The sequence below is a fragment of the Octopus sinensis genome, linkage group LG5 (assembly GCF_006345805.1).
Source record: "Octopus sinensis linkage group LG5, ASM634580v1, whole genome shotgun sequence".
In the NCBI taxonomy this organism is placed as follows: domain Eukaryota; kingdom Metazoa; phylum Mollusca; class Cephalopoda; order Octopoda; family Octopodidae; genus Octopus; species Octopus sinensis.
Window position 1 is genome coordinate 87,544,333 of NC_043001.1, and position 25,927 is coordinate 87,570,259.

General features: G+C 35.5%; 1 protein-coding gene across 2 annotated transcripts in view; it reads left to right on the forward strand.

Moving 5' to 3' along the window:
• Positions 1-5,476: 5,476 nt before the first annotated feature.
• Positions 5,477-25,927, forward strand: part of LOC115211781 (interferon-related developmental regulator 1) — a 48,437-nt gene continuing 27,986 nt past the window's right edge. The window contains exon 1 of one of the 2 annotated variants that reach the window (XM_036502869.1): positions 5,477-5,678. In XM_036502869.1, the coding sequence (XP_036358762.1) occupies positions 5,657-5,678 (22 nt within the window). In that variant the 5' untranslated portion in view covers positions 5,477-5,656. The remainder of the gene's footprint in view (positions 5,679-25,927) is intronic. The other variant, XM_029780459.2, reaches the window with a different exon arrangement.

Genomic DNA, 25,927 nt, shown 5'->3' on the forward strand with positions numbered 1-25,927 from the left:
ATCTATGATTTTTGGAAGCATTTTTCCATGCTCAGAATTGCTGAAGCATAGAGTAAACTAAACACATCAATTGTTAACTATCAGGACACTGCATCCTTCAAACTTTCCTCGCTTCCTGAAATTTATTAACAGTACACCTGACGCCACCTTGATTTTCTTTTTAAATGACTCATTCACTGTTCACTTCTTGTGCATATCTGTACTGTTCATACACTTTTGGCTACTTTTTTTGGTGAGCTGTAGTTACCTAAGCACTAATAAATTCATCACTATTATTATTTACATCACTTTAAAATCCAAAGTTTGTATCAGGGAACTATGGACAGTCTCAGGTGGGTTAGTATCAGAAAAGTTAAATACAATATCACATCACAGACATCTAGGTCTTTTGGATTTATATGTGCTTCATTACTAAGCAAAAACCATTTGAATCCACTCCAAGTTTTCATTTAACTGTGACATTCAGATATACAAATTTTCTCCTATCTTTCTGCCTCCATATAAAAATGACATTGCAACTGGAGTGTAAACAATTTTAAACAACCAACACATTCTTCCTGCTTCTACAAAATGTTGTGACACTTTGGATGTTGACAAAGAAATAACAATAATAAATAAATAAAAGAACATTGATTAAAACTAACCAGGAAAACAAGACCAACAATTAGTATTTTACAAAATAGAATATTTTATTAAAATATATATCATTGTTTTCAAAGGGATGGGAAGTTGCAACAACAAAAGTCAAGTACAATAAAAAAAAAAAAAGTATCTATCAGATTTTTAAAACCTCCCTCTACAGCTTACACTGCTGAGAGACTATTTCCATCCCCCACAACATTTATTAAAAGCATATAACAAATATGGAACATTTGGTCCTTACAAAATTTGTTGCAGATGGACCATATGGAAGTTTAACATTTGGTGTAACTGTTATAAAACTTCAATGCCAGAGTCTAAAAAAACTAGTGATTGTCAATGTTAATACTATTGCTAAGCCCCAGATCCATCTCCATTGACTGAATAGATCTATGATCAAAGGCAAGCCATCTCTGATTATTCACATTTTCTTTTTTAGGGGGGCTAGTGTATCCAGTACTACATCATCTAATTTTTTTTTCTTTCTAAGACAGTAGGTGTAATTTGAGAGAAATTTGGTCGCTATTTCTAGAAGGTCAAGTAACCAGGTAAAGGTTCCTTTTTTTTTGGCCTAAGGAAACTAGCAGTGATCTGTAGTGGCAAAGATCAGTTTAATAAATATTAATGCTTATGTGACTTTTGCCCTTTTTGGAGAAAAGAAATAAGGATTAAGAACTCTAATTGAAATGTTAACATTTTTTTCTTCTCATGGTACATAAAAGTGTTTCAGTTTTGAAAACTTTATTAGATTACAGAAGTAAAAAGAGAGTAAAAACTAACACAGCTGTAACAGTGTCACGTTACTGAAAACTAAGTCTTTTGTTATTAAATTCTCTCCAGAAATTTGAGTACCATTAAGTCTATTTAAAAAGGTTATTTATTCATTTAAAGCTGAAAATATAAAGACACTGCAAATGGGTGATGTCTACTAAGTCAACCATTGCATTGTATGATAGCATGATGTCTATTTGCCAGCAAGAGGATACCAGTTTCAATCCCACTGCATGGCAATCTAAGCAAGCACCTTTTACCATAACCATATAAAAAAAATTAGGTAATAGAAACTGTACGGAAGCCTATTAAGGAGACCATTCCTTTTCTTTCATTGTAGATCCCTACCATCTGGCCCCCTGTTTCCAACAATACAAAAAAATAAAATAAAATAAATCTTTAAAAAATTAAAATTTCTAAGGTTACAAAGTTTGGAGGCAAATGCTATCAATTTCATTGATAGAATCTTATTTTATCAACCCTGGACAATAAAGAGCTAAGTTAATCTCTGTAAAATGCAAACTCTTGAGTAAAGAGATGTAACAAGGGCACAAAATTACAATTTTTGGTGTGTGTGTGTGTGTGTGTGTGTGAGAGGGGAAGAACAGTTGATTATGTCAATCCCACTATTTGAGTGGTTCTTATGCGAGAGCCAGCAAGATGAAATAATTGAGAAGGATTAGAGAAATATGCAAATGTTTTCCAAAACCATGTAAGGCTTTCAAGGAATGTTCCTTAGCTAATAAACCAAGTGGGAAAATAAATAGAATGCCAGTCTGTTGGTTTGATACAAACAGCTTGTCGAATTGAAGCCACATAAAATTCAGTACATAATCCAAAAGACAAGTGATGGATTTGGATTCTTGACACTTGAGCAGGTAGTTTGACACGAGATATATAGTGGTCACGTTGCTTCTATGAGGCGGGATGGGTAAGTGTTAATTATGGAACCTAAGGTTATACATGTATGTTTACGAAGGAGAAATGATGGTAGATAGAAAATTCAAAAGTAACAGAAATGTAATGCCATTAGAAGAACAGAGAAAGGGAGAGTTTAATAGTGAAGCAGTGATTGGAGAATATTGATGAATGAAGGCTTTACTACCAAAGAAGGTATTGCAATTTTTACTCTTATCTGTATCAGATGGTACACATGAAATGCAGCGACATAATCATAAATAGTTTTCTAGTGTAAAGGGAATATTTCGGATGTACAGGACCTGCAAATGATCCCACATTATTTCCCAAGAAATCTTGTAATACTAGCTCTGCAGAGGTGTGTGTGTGCGAAGCAAACAGGTTGGAAAAAAATACCATGAGATAGTTATTCCGGCCCTCTGCATTCTGAGTTCGAATCCCGTCGAGGTCAACTTTTCTTTTCTTCCTTTCTGGGTCAATAAACAAAATACCAGTACTTGGAGCGATTTTTCTTTCTCTATCTTTGTTGTCCCTAGATTGTACCTATAATTCAAAGGTGCAACCTTGTCATGCGGATTTCACCAAAGAATTACGTAATGGTTACATGTGTCTGTGGAATATTCAGTCATATACACTTTAATTTCTCATTGAGGAATTCAGTTGGTTGAACAACTGAATGCATATAGTCGAGACAGAGAATCCATCATCAAAATATATATATATATATATATATATATATATATATATATATATATATATATCATCATCATCATCATCACACACACACACACTTAACTTTACAAATAAAAGGTACAGAAATGTATGCGGGTCTTGTCTAATTATGTATGGGATCCTTCCTAAATGCGACACACGACCTCACATAGTACAGTGTGTGTATATGAATAGCGTATGCGTGTATACACAATAGTGTTCTTGTATACCTGTGTACATGTTACCATAAACACTAACATTTATCAGGCCAAACTGAATATTAACATTAACTATATATAAAGCTCTCCCACTCAAGCCGGATGTGGGTACTGAATAATCCATGGGTTTTGTCTCCTCTAAGACTGGAAAAAAAAAAACACTGCATAAGAATGAATGCATATTCTTGAATATGTACAGCACATATTGTTACTGTGTATACGTATATTTGGAAAGACTTCCTTTTGTCCGAGGGGTACAAAAGGAGTCTTGCCGTTATATTTATATGTATGAATGTAATCATACACACCTTTCTAAGTGGATACGAAAGTGAAAGAATCTTAAATACTAAATCCGCCACACACACACACACACATATATATATATATATATATATATATATACACATATTAGTGTGTGTGTGTATGTAGAACAAAAATTGAATACATGATAAATCAACCCAAGAGAAGGCAAGTACTTGTTGCTGACTGGTAGACTACAAAAATACATGTTTAAAAACGAAGATAAAAACTTGAAATGATTAATTATAATTACAAAAATGAAAGAAAAATGTTCAAATACTTAAACAATTAATGAGGTATAAAAACTGTCATGTTTACATAAATTCCATAGGTTTTGTTTTCAACAGAGAGGTTGTGTTTCTTGTTTAATTCCAGACACATCGGTCGTAGTTTCGGTCATTGTTGGCGTCATGTCGCCTGGTGATGACATCTCAGCACAATTTGAATCTAGTAACTCTGGGTCGGCTTTCACGGACATTTTGCTACAACCCTGATCCGGATAGGAACTAGGATTAGGTTCCACAGGGTCACTTGGATGTACATCGGACCTTTCATTGTCTGTCAAACTGGAGTGGACAGCGGAAGTATTTGCAACTCTGCAAGTTCGGTTGTTGTCGGAGAGAACTTGTTTCTGAAGACTGAGTACTAAAGCAACTAACTCTTCTTTCTCTAGTTGTAAAAGACTTTCTGTGGTCAGAAGTTTACCGAAGTTTGCTGGCTTGGAATGTTGCAATTCCTGGCTTTCGACTAAGCTACAAGATTCCATTCCTGACCACATTGATATATTATCAGGAAGAGTAAAACTCGTCGCGCCGTGTTCGACATTCCTTAAGTCTGAGGGGCAACCGGCTGCATACAAAGGTACCACTGCATCTGTAGAATTATCTATAGTCTCTAAACTGAAAGAACGATTACTCAGTTTGGACGAAAAAGGTGTTTCAAAGTTGTTCGTTAACCAAGCACTTACCAATGCTGTACTTGACGTAGGGTCGGTTAAGTTCGGCTTTTCTTGAGGAGTGGATTCATTGGATACACTTCGAGTTTTATTAGATTTCAAATCAATTTTTTTCCATCTTGCTTTTCTTGCAGCCCTTTTCCTTGGAGGATTATGTTTAAATTTATTTTGTTGTTTGGAAGATTGTGCGTTTGTTGTGCGTTTATTGGCTGCTTTCAGGCGCTGCATCTTCGATCTTTTTAAAAGTTTCATTTTATTTTTAGTAGAGGTTTTAACACCAGGTTTGGTTTTTTGGTAATTGTTGAAAGGTTTACGCAACGGAACTCTAAAATAACCAGAGTTATTGAGGGATGTATGATGTACTGGAAGAGTAGGCGGCAATGTATTAATTATGTTTTGGTTATCCGAAGTTTGAAAACCATAATGCATCGAATGTGAAAATGAAGCGTATCCAAATCCTATATTTTTTCCATTCCACGAATGTATATATGGACTGTTAATTCTACTGTTGGTAGAAGGTGGATGCCAATAATTAATGTTATTATTTGTGGGATATCTTCGGACCTGGTTGGTATTATTATTGTTGTTCTCAGCGCTACTAGGAAGGACGAAGTTAAACCGATCTCCCGGACGACGATACATTGTACTGACAGTACTAATTCTGCAACAAAACTATTTCGTCAGAATTTTTTATAGATCTCGTCAGTCGAATAACTTTCACTTCCCTAGAAACTTTAACTTTCACTTCAACTTTTTCTCAGTCTCACGTGTAAACTACGGAAACAACCGGAAAAGTTTCCGTAACGTTCTTCCTTTTCTTTTAAGAAATTATCGCTACTGTTTCATCTGTATTTCGCAGCGAATTCTTTATAAATTTTCTTTTTTATAGTCTGTGGATAAAATATAAGCGCATATAATGTTAGTTAAATCAACGTAGCCGCAGTGAAGTTACCCATGATGCTGCGCGCTTGACCTTGTCAGTACTGTATTGCTACAGCTAATACATTGTACGAACCATGTGTATGTTCCTCACCAACAAAATCAACAAATTCTATTACTTATATGAATCTGACTTCCATATACGCACGTCTGACCAATTAGTAAGATCTTTTAGCTATAGCAGGACACAACATATAGGAGAATAATGCCCAAGGGAAAAAGAAAAAGTAAGTTTTCTTTCGTAATTTTTGCAGGCGTGAGCATTTTGTGGCCAAAAAATGGGTGACCAGTTTGAATAATTCCTGACGTGTAAAGTCGTTCCCTGTCTTTGTGACCGCCTATGTCGGTTATTGACACCAGTTGCCGTGGCATGGCCGGCTTTGATTATTACAAATGTGGCGGGATTTCACATGATCCACACACTCACCTCTTTCTCTCTCTCTCGCCTAAATTTCTTTTCATATTCTATTCCGTTACTACCGATACCGTTTGTCTTCACTATTTCTTATTCGTTATTTTTTTTCAAGTTACCATTGATATATATTAACACCCATGCCATATTAGTCGCTAAGAGGTTGTAATTAGTCATTAGATACACATTATCTCGGCTACATTTCTTACTGTAAATAAACAAATAAAATTATAATTGAATATATTAAATTTATTGTCCTGTAGCGAGGTATGGTTCTTAGCCATTTATCAGGTGATAATATATTTGGTGTACGTTAATCTATTTAGTGTGTGCTTAATACATTTAATGTACGAGCCAACGCGGGAGCCTCTGTGCGTTCATTCGGCTTGCTAGAAATATTAACTAAATCTTACTCAAATCGCACCCTATCGATCCATTGTCAAATTTATCCCCTGATATGCTAACAAAAAAAGATTGGTCACTCTGTAACGGTATGATCATAGGTCTACTCGATAAGGGCGGCCTGGGGCCAAACAACTGCTGTTGCGTGTAACGGATGTACGTATGCCCACCCCCGACTTATGTAAGACGTGATTATCTAATACCGTAGAAGGTGATCCATAACTGAAAACCAACGTAATGTTTTGGTGACCCCACTCAGCTTTGTTTAGGTAGACTCAAGGTACATAGGTTAAATTATTATCATCTAATAAAAGAAATTATATCTATGTCAAATCGGCTACAATTTCTAGCGGAGTTCTTTATGCAACCTTACGTATTCTTTATTTCTGAAATCATCCTTACAGTTAAAAAATAGAATAAAACGTATAAGTATTCTGTTCTTTATTGGTCAATCCCTTTTACTGAATGGGGGCCACGATTTCCGATGATTTAAATAAACCATGTGTCTCTGTTTGAGAGGCAATGGGGAGTTTATTGAAGGGAGAGTTTCGACCTGCGTGCTGACCAAGCTGGGCGATTGACAAAATCGTTGACACGCGTGGTCTATATTGAAAGGACTCTTGCTTAGACCCCACCTGGTCTAGGCATGGCCAACCTGTTTCGAGAAGTGGGCTGCATGAAAAATGGCTCATCATCAAGCGATCCACACTAAAATAATTCAAAGTAATGCGGGCCGCATTTTGCCCATGACTGCTATAGACAATCTCCCAACATGTAGTGATGGACTCTTTTGATTACTATCAGTTAACTTATTGGTACACCTCTCTAGTTCCATGCTTCTGTTTTTATAATAATGTTTTTCAAGGCATCACGAACATATAAGGACATTGATTCCGTTATCTGATCACAACCGCCCTAAGTCTTCCACCACCTACGCTGTCGCTCGCTCGGTTTAAGGACAAGCGGTCAAATTTCCTTGATTTATACCTTTCGATTTTAAAAGGGGACATATTGGCGCTTTTCGTTAATACTGCTATTCCCTCCTCTTAGAAACAGGTACAAAAAATAAAACATAGTATTTTATCCTCTGCTGTATAAATATTGACAGGTGTATTTGTAAACCAGTATATGAAACCAGGTTTCGGACTAACTATAGAATGAAATAATTTTTAGATTACCGACAGGTGACTAGAAATGCTTCAAGTACTGTACACTGGGTTCATCATAACAGTGAATGTATTTCACTGAGAAAAAGAGTGAAAAAGGTTTTCTGAATGAAAATTGAGTGTTATTTAATTATTTATTGAAAATAGCTATCCAATATTAACATCTTTTAACTTAAATACCTGTTAAAATCCATCAAAAGCGGGTCTTATTTAAACGCAAAATTATTTGCGAAGATCCTGTTGGAATAATGGAAACGTCATCACATGGATGGCTTTAACAGTTGTTTGTTTCATAGGTGGGTGGCCTGTGAAGGTTGAGGCGGCGGCGGACAAATTGCCATGTGAAGTAAAATTAAGATCATTTTAAAACTTGTCCAACACTGACGAAGAAAGAATAACATGAGGACAATTTCTTTCTGTTTTGTTGTCACTTTCATGACATTTCTTTAATATTGTTTTTGGGGAACGTGGAAACCACCACGTTATAGTGTCTTAGTCGGCTGTCTACTGCCCTCTACTTTCACGTTGGAAGATGATCATTTTCTAATAATTTCGTTTTTTCTTCGCTCATGAAAGTACTAAAGAACAAAAATTTTAGATAGTAAGACTCTGCGTCCGTTGCCTTTTGCTGAAAAAGAGAAAAAAAAAAAAAAAACACGCACACGTCTAAGAATATTGGCGATGCATCTCAAGTTGTCTTTATCTGATGTCTACATTGTTGGTTAACTGAATTCCTCTGTTCCTCCCTAATAGTGCATCTACCCTAGCTAGTGCCCTTCATTAGCTGAGTGTATTTTCATTGTTCCACCCCTTTATCTCTGTTGCCCCCACCCCTGTTAACATGCGCATAGTTTTCTTAATTTTACCATTCTGGTTGATCGAACCTTCCTCTCCCAGATGGTGGTGGAAGTAGTTGACAACTCAGACTGTTGCATCAGCCCAAATGCCTACCAAGCAGTTAAAGCTATGTAACATTAACAGATGTTATCGTCAGAAATATGGCAAAACACCCAGTTTTCAGTAGCACTATATTGCCAATAATAGTGATCTCGAAACAAGCACAAAACCACATGTGCAGTGAGTAGGATATAATCGTTTTGGCTGGCCCCTATGGACACAATAAGAAAGGAAAACAAAGTCGACCTTAGCGAGATATGAACTAGCAGTGCAAAACCATTTTAACTAAATATTGTAAGGCATTTTTTTTTTGTTGGGCGTTCTAGCAATAATAATTCTAACTATAGTATAAAGGGAAGCGGCAAAGTTGATAAGGAAAATGCAGTATATAACCAATATTTATTTTTAAGGTCTTCTAACCTGGGTACCTTTATAGATCTGAAAGACGAACAACTTTTGGCAGGATTTGAATTTAGAAATCTAATATTAGTTTTCTTTTTCTTACGTCACGAAGATCTTGTATTTTAGGTGAAAGACATGGAATGTTGTGATACCCATGTAATTTCCCTCCAATGTGAGTGAAATTAGGTTCTAGGTCAGTCCTGATCGAGTAGGCTTATAGTCATAAAAGGAGTTCCATTCAGGTTTTTTTTTTATTCAATGTATCTGATAGCATTAACCAGCACTTTCATACTTTATTTTTCGTCTTTTCCAAGGCAGTATGGTGTGATTCGCGGAAGATTTAGCTGCTATTTCTAGAAAATTGAACGACCACGTTGGGGCATTTCACTGACTCTTTCCTGTCGTCTTGTAAAGTAGTTTCACACACACACACACACACACATTATATATATATATATATTATATATATATATATATATATATATATATATATATATAGGGACGAGAAGAGAGAGAAATACATAACTGCATTTAAAAATTTTTTAATGGGAAAAAAGTTATAAAAATGGTTCAAATTTCGTGCATTGTACGGAGCTCTCAACCTTTGAGCCACTTTAACTTTCTGCCGATTAAAAAAAAGTTTAACCATGTATTGAGATTCGCCAATGCTATATATATATATATATATATATGTGTGTGTGTGTGTGTACACCAAATGTAATGGCACGTCCTCGTATGGGTTAATCCAAGGCATCGGGAGTTTTTGGTGTCTATTTTAGTCAATTCCTTCTTAACCTGGCTTATTGCTTCTGGTTAATGGTGTTTCCCCACTTTATCTCCCAACACGTGACTCCCTATCTGTGACAGATGGAAACTTCATTTAAATAATTATATAATATCTAATCTAATGATTTATAAGATTCCAAAACTGCTCTCCCTGTACCGTTAAACGTATGCGAGTGTGTGTATATATATATATATACATACATACATACACTCGCGTTATATATATAATATATATATATATATATATATGTGTGTGTGTGTGTACACCAAATGTAATGGCACGTCCTCGTATGGGTTAATCCAAGGCATCGGGAGTTTTTGGTGTCTATTTTAGTCAATTCCTTCTTAACCTGGCTTATTGCTTCTGGTTAATGGTGTTTCCCCACTTTATCTCCCAACACGTGACTCCCTATCTGTGACAGATGGAAACTTCATTTAAATAATTATATAATATCTAATCTAATGATTTATAAGATTCCAAAACTGCTCTCCCTGTACCGTTAAACGTATGCGAGTGTGTGTATATTATATATATATACATACATACATACACTCGCGTTATATATATATATATATATATATATATACACATACATATACACGTGTGTGTGTGTGTGTGTATAGAAATAGAGCAATTTGGCCCACGTGTACAATTCTTGATCACCACCACCACGACCAAAATGTCAGCTGGTTTCTTGCCTTCAGCTGCTACTTACTACCTACCCATTCATGTCTTTTATTATTTGTTGTTCTTTTTTTAAACACATTCAGCTTTCGTGGTTTTCTTTCGTTTATAGTCACGTCTAAAAATTTTTAAGGGACTGAAGACTGCACTTTGGAAGATTGAGTAGAGGTCTAAATAGCAATTTAGAAATTCCAAACAATATAGCTATTTTTCTCCATTTCGTCTCGGTTTCCTATCCGTAGCCTACATCTAACTTTTACGGTACTTTCCACTTCTGTTTGCCACTATTTGACAGGTGTATTTGTAAACCAGGTTTTACAGTACTTTCCACTTCTGTTTGCCACTATCGTTCTCATTTACAATTAGAAATTTTTTATTTTAAATAATTTAGCTTCGGCTGCATTTCGAATCTTACACTCTGCCTGCAATCATATCGTTTTACATCTTGTCCACTCTGATCACATCTGTTTATTTTTCGATTATAATTTCATCTCGCTTATTGTCTCAATTTATGTGGTAATAAACTGAGATAATAAACATTGTGTCCAGATTATTCTTTTATAATTTCACTCATTTTCGTCATGGATAAGCATGTTTGTATAGTTGAAAAGTTCGCTAGCACTTTGTTCTAAGTTCGATGTCACTGCGCAGTACTGGGTAAGTGACTTCACCTTATACGTAGAATCCGGTTGACAGGAATTTTGACGAAGCCCTTGTGTGTGAATGTGTACAGGTGTCTTTTCCTGCTCCGTAACTTAGCAGTTTCACGAATAGAAATCGATAAAACAAAGTATCAAATTGAAATAAGTACGTTTTTGTTTGCCTTGAAATCATCATTCTGCTTACACTAACAAATGAAACGAATTATTTTGGCGTGGCGTGAATATTGTTTAGTACCAGTCGTATATTGGTAAAAGAAAATCAGTTTCACATAAAACCAACCATGCTGGGGTACTGCTTTGAAGAGTTTTTTTTTCTTCGAAAAAATCGATCTCCTTACCTTTTTCTTTTTTAAGTCTGGTACTAGTTGTTTTTTTTTTTGTTGAACTGCCAAGTTACGGAGATGCAAACAAACCATCACCAATTGCCAAACTGTGTGGATACTCATAAACAACACACACAATGGGTTTCTATCGGTTTCTGTCTGCTAATTTCACTCGCGGATGTTTGGTCAACCTGAAGCAATTGTAGAAGGCACTTGTGGTTGGGAAGCTAACTTCCTATCACAGTCATACCTGCGTCTTTAGCATTTTTTGTGGATATTTTGATTAATCTTTTTTGTAGGGGAAACTGTTTAAGAGGGAATAAAGTATTAGGGGTCACCACTTTGTGGTAATGGTTAGTGGTGATGGTGGTGAGTAGCAAAATACCTCTGGTATTTAGTTGCATCACTTTACACCCTTCATTCAGAAGATGAAGAACTTAAGTTTGGGGGAAAGAAAGCTTTTGATTTCTGTTTGAAGGTTATTCCACTTTGGGAAAGTATAAGCACCACCATGCTGTCTGTTGAGTTGAGAGAACTATTATTATTATTTGGGATTGACAAGTCAAGTATTGGGATCAAGCTAATTTATTATGCTCCTTTCCCAAGATCTAACACTGGATCTTGTCAAACCATGCAACACATTCCAGCATGGAAAACAGCTGTGAAACGATAATGATGATGATGATTGTAATATAAATAGTAGTGCACTGCTGTCATTATAAAGCAACCAGTAGAACACTACTTACGTGGCAGATGTCATCGACACAACCATTTACATAAAGTGCTAGTCAGTTTCCTCAGTTGTACCCTCTTGAAATTGAGGATTTTTGCTAATGTATGAAATCTTTATTTTACTGTGCTTAAGTAAAAAAAAATTTTAAACTTATTTTTAATTTAAATTGTCTTGTAAAAACCACGTTCACAATTGGGATTTATTAACCTGTCACTACTACCATTGAGTTTTATCACGTTTTCTTTATTGTGATGAGTGTAACTATTCAAATTTGTTTTGTAATTATTATAAAATAGGTCTTTATATTTTAAAGATGGATTTAAATCAGTCTGTAGAGTGGCTGTCCTCACTGTGCAGAAAAGGAGTCCATATGAATTTCCATATAGTGTACAAGGAGTGTAGTGGAATCACATTCATATGATATGCCCGGTATAAACTATAGATGCACAAGGGATCATGGACACATTATCAGGGAAAGGTAGCTGTATATATGGCAGACATAAAGTAGTAGTAAGATATGCATGATTTTATAAATATTTGGAAGGCCCTATCAAGTTGTAGTTGATAGCTTTCATTACCTAGGTAACTTAATTAGTAGTAGTGGTGGTGTGTGTTCTGAAAGTATTATAGCCAGAAATACAAATGTGATGGGGAAATGTTCAGGGGATTATTACATCTGCTGGCAACAAAGAGTTTTTCTCTGAGATGGTACAAGGTGTGTGTACAAAGTGCGATATTGTATGTTAACAAGACATGAACTTAGAATGCAGGAAAGCATGAACAATGGCACAAATGAATCGTTGGGGTGGAGTTAGGGCATAAAAGTAATTGGAAGTTATGTGCTAGAAAAGATAACACTGGAGTGAACATGCCACTTGCTCCAAGTGGGTGGAACCTTGGGGGGGGGGAGATCAAGAAAGACATGGGACTAAGTGGTGAAGGCTGATGAAATGACTAGGAATAGCGACTTGTGGAAAAGTGTCGTGCTGGAGAGGACCTGTCCAATCTATGCAAGTATGGGAAGGTGGTGGTGATGAATATTGGTGTGTATGTAACTGTTGGTTCTCTCCTGACTATTATGTATGTTCACATTTGCATCTCCATATGCTGTTCTTCCCATCCAACATCACACTAAACATGTTTGTATTCACTTCCCAGTTTATCATCACTCTTTATTGTTAGCCATCTCTCTTCTATGTCATTACTCTAATTATTAACACCCCCTTTTACTATTATCCCTTTTAATGTTGTCCATCACACTCACTTCAAATACTCTATCTAGTCATTCTCTTCACTCATTTTCTTGTTCTATTCCATTACTCTTTAGTTACTCTTCCATCACACTTTTTTGAGACCACCAAGTCTAAGTGAGTGAAAGAACAGAGACCTGATAGGTTAAAGAGTTTCTTTTAGTCTTGCCAAGCTGTTACAGATTACATTCTGTAAAGTGGTTGACAAATGAACTATGACAGTGTAGAAGAGAGGGAACATTTTGGTCCTATTGCAAACATAACCTCTCCTGTACTGGTTGTACTAGTACAACAGTGTATTACATTTAGTATTCTTTGTAAAGTTGTTGGCAAAAGGAAGGACATCCAGCCATAGTAAAACCTATTAAACATTTAGAGTCTGAGACTAGGTCTCTGTCTGACTTGGCTAGGAGGGAATTAACAATAAGAACTTGATCTTTGGTGACCTGTCCGAACCATACCAGCATAGGAAAGCAAATGTAAAGTGATGATGATGTGCCTGCCTTCATCTACTACTTGACTATTACAATTTAGTTCTGCTGTTTTTGACTTCTATAGTTATGAGTTCTCTATTAACTGCCAAATATACATGCATACATATATCACCCATGCCAGCAAGGACAGCATACGTTAAACGATGATGATATAAAGTGTGAGGTTGCATGGCCTAGTGGTTAAGGTATTGCACTTATGACCACAAGATTGTGGTTTCAGTTCCTAGACCATGTGGTGTATTGAGTTCTTGAGCAAAACACTTCATCTCATGTTGCTCTGCAAGCAATTTGCTGCCTGACATGTGGCACACAGTGCACATGCTCAGATAACATCAATTTGATGGAGATAGTGAGATAGTGCAGCACGAACATTTGATCACTATAAACAAATCATCTGTGCAGGTCATTTGGCAAAAAAAGTTGAACACTCATATGTTGTCTTCAACAAGAGAGTCCATCATATATATATTAATACAGTTTTGAAAGCACCCAATGTGGGGTTTTCACCAGAAAGTTATTGTTTCAGTTATTGGACTGTAGCCACGCAGTGGATCTTAATGGCACTCCATCAGTTATGACAACTAGGATTCCAGTTGCTCTGATCAACGGAACAGCCTGCTCATGAAATTAACCTGTATGGGCTGAGCACTCCACAGACATGTGTGCCTTTAACGTAGTTCTCGGGGAGATTCAGCGTGACTGTGTGACAAGGTTGGCCCTTTGAAATACAGGTACTATAATTTATATATATAAATAAACATGTCCATTGGCCTGAGTTTCCATGGCTTTGAAACTACAAAGTAATAGGTTACTACTGAATTGGCTTAAACCACTGTTACTCTGCATTTGTATGAGTATTTATAGTGCAAGTCATTACACAAGTTTGAGTGCATGCACAGACACACATATTTGCATGCCTGCATTCATGATACAATACTGGGTGTGAGAATCAATATAACTTTGTTTTATAATTCTGTAAAGGAATTTTAATTGTGTCTAGGCCTTTGTGTATATATTTGCATACAACCGATGTGTGTGTAATATACATAAATTATATATATATATATATATATATACACACATACATACACACACTTAATTAGTTTTCATATAGCTTCCCTTTATCAATAAATATATTAGCATATAAATTATTTATTTTCGCTTGATGATCACATATGTCAATTTAAGCACTATAGATCTTAAACATATGTCTATACATAGGCCTGTCTTAATCACACACACACCTGTCTGGGTCACACACACCCCCGCATAGACTTCACTGTCTATATGCATCTCACACACTTACATAATATAGATCATGTATGCATACATCTATGTTGAGTAGCCTGAGACATACACATGCAAACGTTTGTGTAAACAATGTATACAAAGGAGATGCATGAAGTCATCAACAGAGTCAGACCACATGTCAGCTACTTGTGTAGTGCTAGAAGTGAAGTTGTTAGTAAAATATTTCACTAATGTAGTCACTAAGATTATATTTGTTGGGTGGGGTTATCTAATGAGTTGTATATAGCTGTGAGATGATGGGCAGAGGGGATATGTATGGCTTTGCCTGGTTTAATTACTTAACTTCCCTTCCCTCTGTCATATAAACTTAGTCTTTTACCTACTCAAAACTCTAGGCATACTCTCTTCTTCCACAATTTCCATTTCACACACAAATTGTGTCTCAAACGTAACTGCTTACACTAACATATTTCTGTTGAAATATACTGCCTTTTGAAACTAATGAAGAATTTAGTAAAAGAACTTTGTAGTTATTCTTTCCTGAGCGTCCAATAATACTATATATATACTATATTGTGTTTTTTTGTGCTTTCTTGTTTGGATTAACTTTGTAGTTATTAAACTGGTGTTAATTTAGATCACTTTAAGACTGAAAGTTTGTATCATAGAAGCATTGCAACTTGTACGTTATTGTTGAGTGTCTCAATCTAGCACTGTTTTTCATGTTCTAGTTAAATGGCCTTCTCATTACCCAAAAAAATGTAGGTATTTTGAAGAAACTTTTTTTCTTAAACAAGATATTTGGTCTGCCATTAACATCTTGATTATGAGTTGGGAACAGTACCTAGTTATCAATCAGGAAAACTATGGTTGGCAGAACTATATACTTTGCCTATGATTACAACAGTGACTGCTCTAACATGACCATATGGTGAGATTGAACTGACAGTTTTAAACTACTAACCTCCTGTATTCTTAGTCTAGTAGCTTGAATTTGGCCCTTTATGTATATATGTGTGTGTGAATATTTATCACCAGCATTATTTTATATTTCTGTTTGTATAGTGTGCCCTCCCCTTTCTAGATCCCCACTCTTATCCATTGTTATTTTGTAAACTAGTACAATGGTCATGTAAATAATTAGAACTTTCCTGGTATACTTTGAATATTAATTAAATATTGTAGATAATGCATGACATAGTTTGACAACTATTCAAGCTGTCATTCTGGCATAAACACACACAGACACCAAGAGTTGAACTCTTTATCTACACCAACTGTAGATATGGACTTGTGAATTTTGTGGAGGTGGGAAGAAGCTAAGTGAGACTTTTCTAATAGTGCTTTGACTGGTGTTTTCAATCATGATTAGAACTGTTGCCCTTATGTCATTCTAGTTTTTATTTAGTTAGAGACACCCAGCTGTATACATGAAAGGGGAGAGAACTGAAGTCATATTAACCAATCCCTGGCGATCTCTGTTTGTGAACACCTAGTCCATATCATTAAAATTACATAATGATGATTGGCCTCCCTCTTCAGAGCCAGAAAATACTTCAACCCTTAATGATTACTACTGCAAAGCTTAGGTGAAACCCACAGTGTAATAATTCTCCCACATGTGGGATGGTACTGCTTACTTGCATGCACACACCCTAGACCAGGTGTGGGCAACCTTTTATGAGAAGCATGTTGTATGCAATATAGCTCCTTGTCAGGTTGGCTGCACTGCTAAAACAATCTCAAGGTAATTTCTCATTGGACATGCCATTCAAAAAGTTCTGTGGGCCACACTTTGCCCATGACTCCTAGATCCCTGCATCCAAAGTAAAAGCCTCTTGTTTGATTGTCATGAAGTCCTCACAGTCACAATGCAATATCTGGTTCAGATATGTTTTCTCTTATCCTCCCCTTTCTCTTCTTTGGTTCCATACCTCCACTAAATGCATTGTTGTTGCTCATATTGTGTACCCTTGTTTAAGACCTTGCCCTAGCTGTTAAACTCGGTTCTTTCTCTCCAGAATGTTGGCCCTTCAAGAGGAATATTAACCCTGTCTGTTTCACTTGTCTCAGAAGGCTGGCAAAGGCTACAAGCATAGCCATGTATATCTCGTGTCAATAACCTGTCAGACAGCATTTGCTTAACAGCATTTTTTTTCTTCCTTTTTCTCTTTGTTGTCTACCAGCCTTGCCAGCTGTTATAGTCTCTTACTCTTGCTTAGGTATATATATATATATAATTTTTTTTTTTTTTGTCAAAGCAGAAGGGGCATTATTGACAATCTTTGAAGAGAAATACACACTGGCTAGAACGTGTTGCTTTTGTTCTACTTTTCAATCCTCTGTCTCCATTCTAAAATCTCAATTACCCCCATCAACCCCTGTTTATGCATTCCTAACAAACAAATACTTTAGAAATTACTTAATTTTTCTCCTTTGAAAAAGAAACAACAGAAATTTCCGGTAGCCCCTTAAGGGACAGGGCTTAACCCTAGTTTTATTTCCTTCAGATAGAGGAAAGATAAATCACCACAGATAGTTCAGAATACTAACATATTTTAGCATTGTACAAACATAATTAAATGCCTGCAGCTGATTTGGAATTTGCAATCAGGAATTATTAGTAAATATATTAATCTCCACTTATAATATTTATACCTACTTCATGATTTTAAGTAAAGTAATTGTGAGAATATTAAGTTGGAGCTAAGAACTCTTCTTTAAGGGCTTGGTTGGGCTACTGGAGACTTTTAGTGTTTTGGATGAAGATCAGGTATTTTTTAAGCTATTGTTTCTTAGGGATGCACAGATAGGGGTGGTAGGGTACTGTGTACACACATGCATGCACTCATTCACTCCTATATTATCATAGCTTTTGGGGGGGGGATTGATGTCACTGCCTTTGTATATTCCTTTTGCACAGTAATGTGTCCAGGTGTTGGTACTTTACACAGTAGCATGTTCCAAGTGTTTAGATTTGACATCTCCATGCAAATCTCTTGTTTTATGGGCATAACTGCATGGTTCTGAAGTTTGCTTCTCAACCATGTGGTCTCAGGTTCAGTTCCACTTATGCAGTACCTTAACCATTTTGTTACCAACCCGACTGAAACTGGCTGAGTACAAATGTCTTGTCATAAGTTTTGAATTAAAATCTTCCACCAAACCTTAGTCACAATTTATGTTCCTAACTTTAGCTGATTGATAACTAAGATTTTTTACTAAATTCTTTGTTATATTTAAAGTAATTGAAAGAAACACAGAGCATCTCAAAATAAATACAGTTAATGAAAGAGTTAAGTGGTTGTCTTCTACTCTAGCCCCAGGCTGACCAAAACCTTGTGAGTGAGTTTGGTAGATAGAAACTGAAGAAACCCATCAAGTGTGTGTGTGTGTGTTTGTGTATGTACTCTATTTCTGATATCACATGACAGTTGTAAATAAGCCTCACCATCATTCAAGCAGTGTTTCCAGTCTTGTGTATGTTTGTCCCCCACCACTGCTTGTTAACAGGTGTTGGTGTATTTACATCCCCATAACTTAGTGTTTCAACAAAAGAGACCAATAGAATAAGTTCTGGGGTTGATTAGTCTAACTAAAATTCCTCAAAGTGGTGCACCAGTATGGTTGCTGTCTAATGACTGAAACAAGTAAAAAATAAAAGAAAGATAACAAAAAGTTATAATCTAGAATGATAATGGAAAGTTTTAATTGCAATTTAACCAAATTAAGGTTAATAGCTAAGGGCTCTAGCAAAAATGTTAATGTACCAGATATGTACTAGTAGTTAATTTAATGGTTGTAGAATCTTCTACTCTGTACCTTCCACTTTCACTTCCATTCTATGTCTGACATTCTTTCAGCCTTTTTCTATTTGGTTCTTAATATTTTTATTTTATTAAGGCAGCAAGTTGGCAGAAACGTGAGCACACCAGGCAAAATGCTTAGCAGTATTCCGTCTATCTTTACGTTCAGAGTTTGAATTCTATTGAGGTTCGACTTTGCCTCTCATCCTTTTGAGGTCAATAAATTAAGTACCAGTTGCATACTGGAGTCAATCTAATCGACTGGCCCCCTCCCCAAAAATTTTGAGCCTTGTGCCTAGACTAGAAAGGAATATTTCTTATTTTATTTCAGTTACCATTATATTAATAGACTTTTATTTTCTAGATATGGATTTTCTTTCCTTAGGTACACATGCACACATTTGCATTTACAAATACTAACAGAGTGATCCATATATGTTGCAAACTTACTCTCTAAAAATCTACAGCGTTGCATATGCTCATGAAATTCCAAGTAGCCAGACAATAAACAATCTTTAAATTGTGTGTCCAACCTATGCCAGCATAGAACATGGATGAGAAAGGATATATATATATATGTTGATTCGTTAGTTACTGCACGCATTTTTTTTCTCTCCTTCTATCTGTGTTTTTTTTTCTCTCTGTGTATCTTTCTGTTGAAGAGCGTAGGCTCGAAACGTTAAAGACTTGTTTTATTTATATTTCCTGAGCGCCATACTAATACAATTGTTTGTTTGTTTTCCACCTGCCTTCGTCTTTTGTCTATTTTCATAAAGCTTCCTGTTATATATATATATATATATATATATATATATATATATATGCATGCATATACACACATGCATACCCACCAATAAGATAACTACAAAGTACCCATGCACCCAAAGTATAGACACATACAAGACAACCATGCCTGATGATTACAGCTGCTCTCCACAAATCTGTAATTCAAACTACCACATGTGCTCAAGTGCACACATACTTCTATAGACTACTTTTTTTTTTTTTTTGTAAAACACATGAGCCTGTACGCATGCACACACACACAAATATGTGTGTATCTTTGATCATAAAGTAGTCATTAGTCTTGAGATTCTCACTATTCAGTTTTTGTGTTGAAGGTGAGATTTTCATTGAAAGTTTATTGACCTTAAGTATTGACTTTTATTTCTCTAACAAACTGTATTAGAGAAAAAGAGTATGTGTGTCTCTTTTTACATTTTAGCTAATTAGTTATCTCTTCTACTGAGTGACAGTCATCATAGATAATTGTTATTTGTTCCTCAACTCATAATAACTTTTATGTATCCAGATTGATAAGAGTTGCTTAAGTACAAGAAATTGGAGTCAAATCTCTTTCAAATCACATCCTACCATTTTAAATAAAGGCTGCATTAGACAGTATTGTCTCTGATATGCAGAAAGATTGAATGATGATGGCAAGAATGCTTTTGATCACGTCTTCTCAGTCAGGGTTAATTTGAGGTTAAACAACAATTTTTTATGGAGATATGTAGCTGTGTGGTTAAGAAGATTGCTTACCAGTTATGTGGTCTCCAGTTCATTCCAACTGTGTTGCACCTTGGCCAACCAAAGCCTTATGTTTGGATCTGGTTGACAGAAACTGAAAGAAGTCTGATGTCTGTATGTGTATATATGTGTGTATCCTTATTTAGACATCCTGTGTTGGTTGTAAATGGGTGTCATCATACAAATGAGGTTGTCCATTTTCAGTCTTCTCTGATTAACTTGTCTGACTCTCACTTGGAAACAGGTGAGGGTTGATGACAGGAAAAAAGTCTAACTGCAGAAAATCTGCCTCTCAAAATGTCTGACCCAAGCTAGAATAGGAATGTGAACATTAAATGATGTTGATGTTTATGCACTATCATTTCCAACCATGTCTATTGCCATAAATTATGAATTTTTATCTGTTCACCAATGCTCTGTCTTACACCAGTTCCATTATATCATTTCCCATGCAGCTCTCATGGTGTAATTCCAGATTCAGTCTTGGTGAAAACTTTTGCTCACAGTTTAGGATCTGTAAGAGAGAGTTGAAACTTGGAAGTGAGGATTTGGAATTGTTTTGGTATTTCTGTCAATGTAATGGTATTGCCACTAACTACTGAGATAATTATGTAGTTCATAGTTCCATGGAGTATAACTGTCAGTTCATTAATTTTATATCTGTTTTCCATGTTAGTATGGGTTATAAGAATATATTATTAGGCCATTGTTTTACAGCTGGATACCCTTCCTGTTGATAACCCTTACCTGCTTTTCAAGTAAGGGATCTCTATTTCAGATGTCTTTGAAGGCACAAAGCAAGCAGATGGTTTTATTGGCAAAAGACACTGAAAGCTTGTAGCTTGTGAATGCAAATATAAACCAACACACACACACAATTATGGGCTTCTTTCACTTTCTGTCTACCAAACTCACTATGCTTTGATCAGCCCAGGATTATAGTAGATGATACTTGTCCAAGGTACTACATGGTGGGACTGAACCTGAAACCAGGCCTGCATAGTATCTTATTTGTCAATGTAACTATTGACTCTACCTTCACAGTATAACTTGAGCAGTAACAAACCAAATGAGCCTGCATGCACCTATAGAATTTGCAAGAAATAATAGCCAAATCTCCCTCAAATTGCACCCTAATATCTTGAATGTGGAAGGATATAATAATGTAGTCCAAAATGTGCAACAACTGAGATAAAGATGGGATGGTCCTGGCCAGAACACTTTTGACTATTGGCCTGTTCAGTGAAGGCTGATTTGGAATAGCAGCAGTGATTTCTATTACTGGTTGATACAGGCTCTTGTTCAGATTCAACAAGTATATGTGAGACATCTTTCTGAATAAGAAACCTTGCCCGCATGCCAACTTTGAAGCTTTTCTTCATATCTAAACAAGTGGGCAGGTTAGACTCCTTATGAGTTGTATGTTATTGTTGCTCTCAGATTTCTCTGTCAGATGTAATGCTTATTTACACATATTGTTTTGAATTAATTGTAGCTACAAGATTTTGATGATGTGATTGTTTATTTTTACAATGACATTGTAGGATAGGTGTGAGAGGCCAGATATGGCCAGCTTAAATGCAAAAGGGGTTAAATCCAGGCCAGTCCTGATTGAGTAGACTGATGATCAAAGATATTCCAGCCATGACTTTTTTTTTTTATTGAAAACCCTATTCAATATATTTATTTAAAAATGGTTTTATGATTTGAAGATTTGACTGCTATTTCTGGTAAACCATGTGATCATAAAGAGACCTGTCTCTCCTAGATTCGATTAGTTGTATGCCTGGAGGTAAATATCCCTATCTTTACATAATTCAACCATCACCTTTCATTCCATTGTCTTTTCAGGTTTACATCCCATCTATAGTTGATCCAGTGTTTACCTAGGGTATTTACTGTAAAATCAATATAAATACAAAGACCCCACTCTCTACCTTGGCTGTTTACCTGGATATTCTATCTATGGCATCAACAATATGTTAGTACACTCACTATTTGTGTACTCAGTATAATAATAGCATAATGGAATTAGCTTTCTTTCTGCTACTAATTTCTTTGTTTTCCGGTACTCTCTGGCAACATTACCAATAAACATTTAGACTATTAGTCATTATTCCACATTGTCCTTGTTCCACTCTCTTACACAGGAACCAAACGATTAACAACTCCTGTCACTACCACCACCACACCTTCCTACTGTCTCCATTAATTTACTTAACATTCTTTTTCTAAAATAAAATAAAAAAGAATTATTTAAGTATGAAGTGACCAACTCAGTAAAGCTACCAGACTACTATCTCAGGTGACTTATATTTCTGCTCAAGATACTTAACCGTTTTGATACCAGCCTAGCTGAAACTGCCTCCAGCTCTAGTACAAATGTCTTGTTTTCAAAAGTCTGGATTAAAATTTTCTACCAAACCTTAGTCACAATTTATGTTTCTAACACTAGCTTAATGATAACTAAGTTATTTTACTAAATTCTTTGTTATATTTAAAATTAATTGAAAGAAACACAGAGTACCCCAACAAAAATATGGTAACAAAAGGGTTAATTCAGTGTGCTTCAATTTATCTTTTAGGGGATATTAAATGCAATAGACTAGTGTTCTATTCATATGGTGTGTGGTTCATTAGTGCAATGTTACACAGCTTAGAGACAAATTGCCCTATGGTAGAAGTAACATTATTGCTTTGGTAAAGTATTGGACCACCATTTGCTCATGGATTGTAAATTCAAATAAATTCCAGGTATTGTGTTGTGTTTCTGAAGCAGTACACTTCAGTCTACATAACCTTGGGTCAATTAGTTGTCAGTAATAGATTCTTGATAATTTGCAGATGTTATCTGTGATAGACTATCCAGAGAGAGATTAACCTTATCCATTTTGTATCTTAATGCCAAAACCAAAGCACCCTCCCTTAATCCTTTTATTACCACATTTCTATTGAAATATGCTGCCTTTTCTCAATTAATTTTTAAAATGAAGAATTTTGAAAAGTAACTTACATTTTTAAGCTGATGTTCTGGCTCCTTAAGTTTTGATTTCAAATTCCGCTGAGGTCAACTTAGCCTTTCATTCGTCTATGGTCAATAAAATAAAATAGCAGTCAAACATGGGTTGATGGTGTGAACTAAACTCCTCCCCCTCCAAATTGCTGCCCTTGTGCCTAAATAAGAAACCATTATTAAGCTGGTTTTTGGAACATAAATTACCATGAAATTTTAATGGTTTGTGCTAATCTAGAACACTTTAAAACAGGAAGGTTTATATCAAAGAACCAGGTACTAACTCAGACTGTTTGGTATCAAAAGCTTTTAAAAGAGCTCCTTCTCCAGGGTACATACAATATTGGTTTTTTTTCTTTTTTTTTCTTTTTTCCCAGTTGTCCTGGGAACAGTTTTATGTTAAAACTGATCAGATCTGGCCTCTCACACCTACCCTTTGGAGATTATGAACCCAAATGCTCTATAAAATCTCTTCTCCCCACTGCCATATAATTTACTATTTGTTGTTTTGTTGTGACTTCACTGATGGTTGATCATGACATTGAGTACTTCTTAACACAAAAAAAAAATCCAATAAAGTTGAAAAAATAATTTAAGATGGATTTTCTAAATTTATATTGGCATCCTAAGTGTTTAATGTGATTTGCATGCTCAAAAAAAATGACTTTCTTATTATAATTACAATGTTTATTAATGGCATTTCCAGCTAGATATTTTTCTATGATTGTGCCTATATTGCTACCACCCCCACCTCTGAAAAATTATTCAGAACCGCTGCTGAAATGGCTTTTTGTTCTCTATTCTCTCTGTAACAGTTACTTCAAAACAGGAAGTTTATATCATAGAGCCAAGGTCAGTTACAGGTGTGTTGATCTGAAAATAGTTTGGCAATTTATTGTGTTATTGACTCAGTTGAACTTGACTACTTTGTGACATACAAAGTTTATGAGGCAAGGAGGGCATGTAGTCTCTTGCTATGAAGAATACTGGCAAAAAAAAAACTTTTAAATTTCAAACAACTGTTGCCAGTGTTTGGATTCTAAGGGAGTTGATATTGATTGAGAAAGAATGGGAAGTTTTCTGGTGTGTAGAATTCCGTCCATATTGGAGTTGTTGAATAAACTGTTTCAAGAAGCTACAAGTTTTATATGTTAATGACTTTATTCAACAACTAATGATATGGCCTAACGTCCACCTTAAATTTCTCCATGTGCTAAATTACATGTTAAGCACTTAAGCATTTAAATCAGCCATATCCAACTCAAATATTCTACCTGTTTTATGTTAAAACTGATCAGATCTGGCCTCTCACACCTACCCTTCAGTGTCATTCACAAAATAAGCGAGCACATCATCAAAGTCTTGAAGCTCTGAGATTTTGCATGATTAATTCAAAATACTAAATAAATATTGTATCTGATAGAGTAATCTGAATGCTGAAGGGTTAAAGAATACAGTGTCTCAGAAAGAAATTTCAAAGTTTAATTTGCTGTGTGAGCTACAGTTGCATCTCAACTATGAAAAGCATATTGCACTTCCAAATTATCTACCAAGCAAAAATTAAGCACTTCAACCACAGCCCAAGAAAGTGCATCAATAACCGAATAGGAATGACTGGAGGTAAATTCCTGACCTGCTATCATGGTAATCTCTCCGACTTCAGAAACACTAAAAAACAGCCTGTGACCAAGCTCTCCAGTTACATTTGCTGTAAGAAGTGGCATCTAATTTATATAAAGTTGAATATAGAAAACTCAAGGACAGAAGAAGAAAAAAAATTAAATTTCTGTATAACTGAAAAAAAGATTAATATTGAAACACAGGAGAGGGAACTAGATTTCTTCCTTAATTTAGAATCAGAAGTCCTTGGAAAATGTAGACACAAGTGAAAATTCATTCTAAGATCTTGAGTAGTGCTTTTACTACTAAACTTACTGGTACACCTAGGCACCTTTGTACCAATTCTGCTACCCCTGCATCAGAGTTAAGCTTTTAATACCTTCAACCCCTCCCCACACGCATGCACACAAACACACACACAATCCAGAACTTGAGCACTCCACTCAATATTCTTTCATACCTCAGTTAAATTATATATCCTTTGGTTTATTTATATATAGATTTGTGACTGTTCCATGGCACTGAAGTATTTTTGACTTCTATTTTTAGTGATGCAGGTACTTTGTAGTACCCTCGTGTGTGTGTGCATATATAACCAACAATATATTCAACAACTAATGATTAGTAATCGCATCATCAAAGTCTTGCATTTCATCTAGCCACCTTAATTATTATAATTTTCACTGTACAGCTGGTATTTGCTTGCCACTAATGATGGTATTTTAATAGTACCATCATTCTTATATTTATTTATAAATATATAGATAGGTAGATACAGAAAATAATAAGGTAGCTAGACTCAATTCAAAGTCAAAAAGGAGATAATTCACCATCACTAAACAGTGATAAAGTGTGCAGGGGTCACCAATATGGCTAGAAATAAGAATGAAAGAACTTTTTAGCCACAGAAAGCACATTTTTTTTTTATTAACTGACAGGGGAGACAACCTCTCCACCATAATTGAGTAGCATTCGATTGGCATGCCAATTTTGCATGAAATTTGATGGTAATGTGAAAATTATAAAATAATTAAGGTGGCTAGA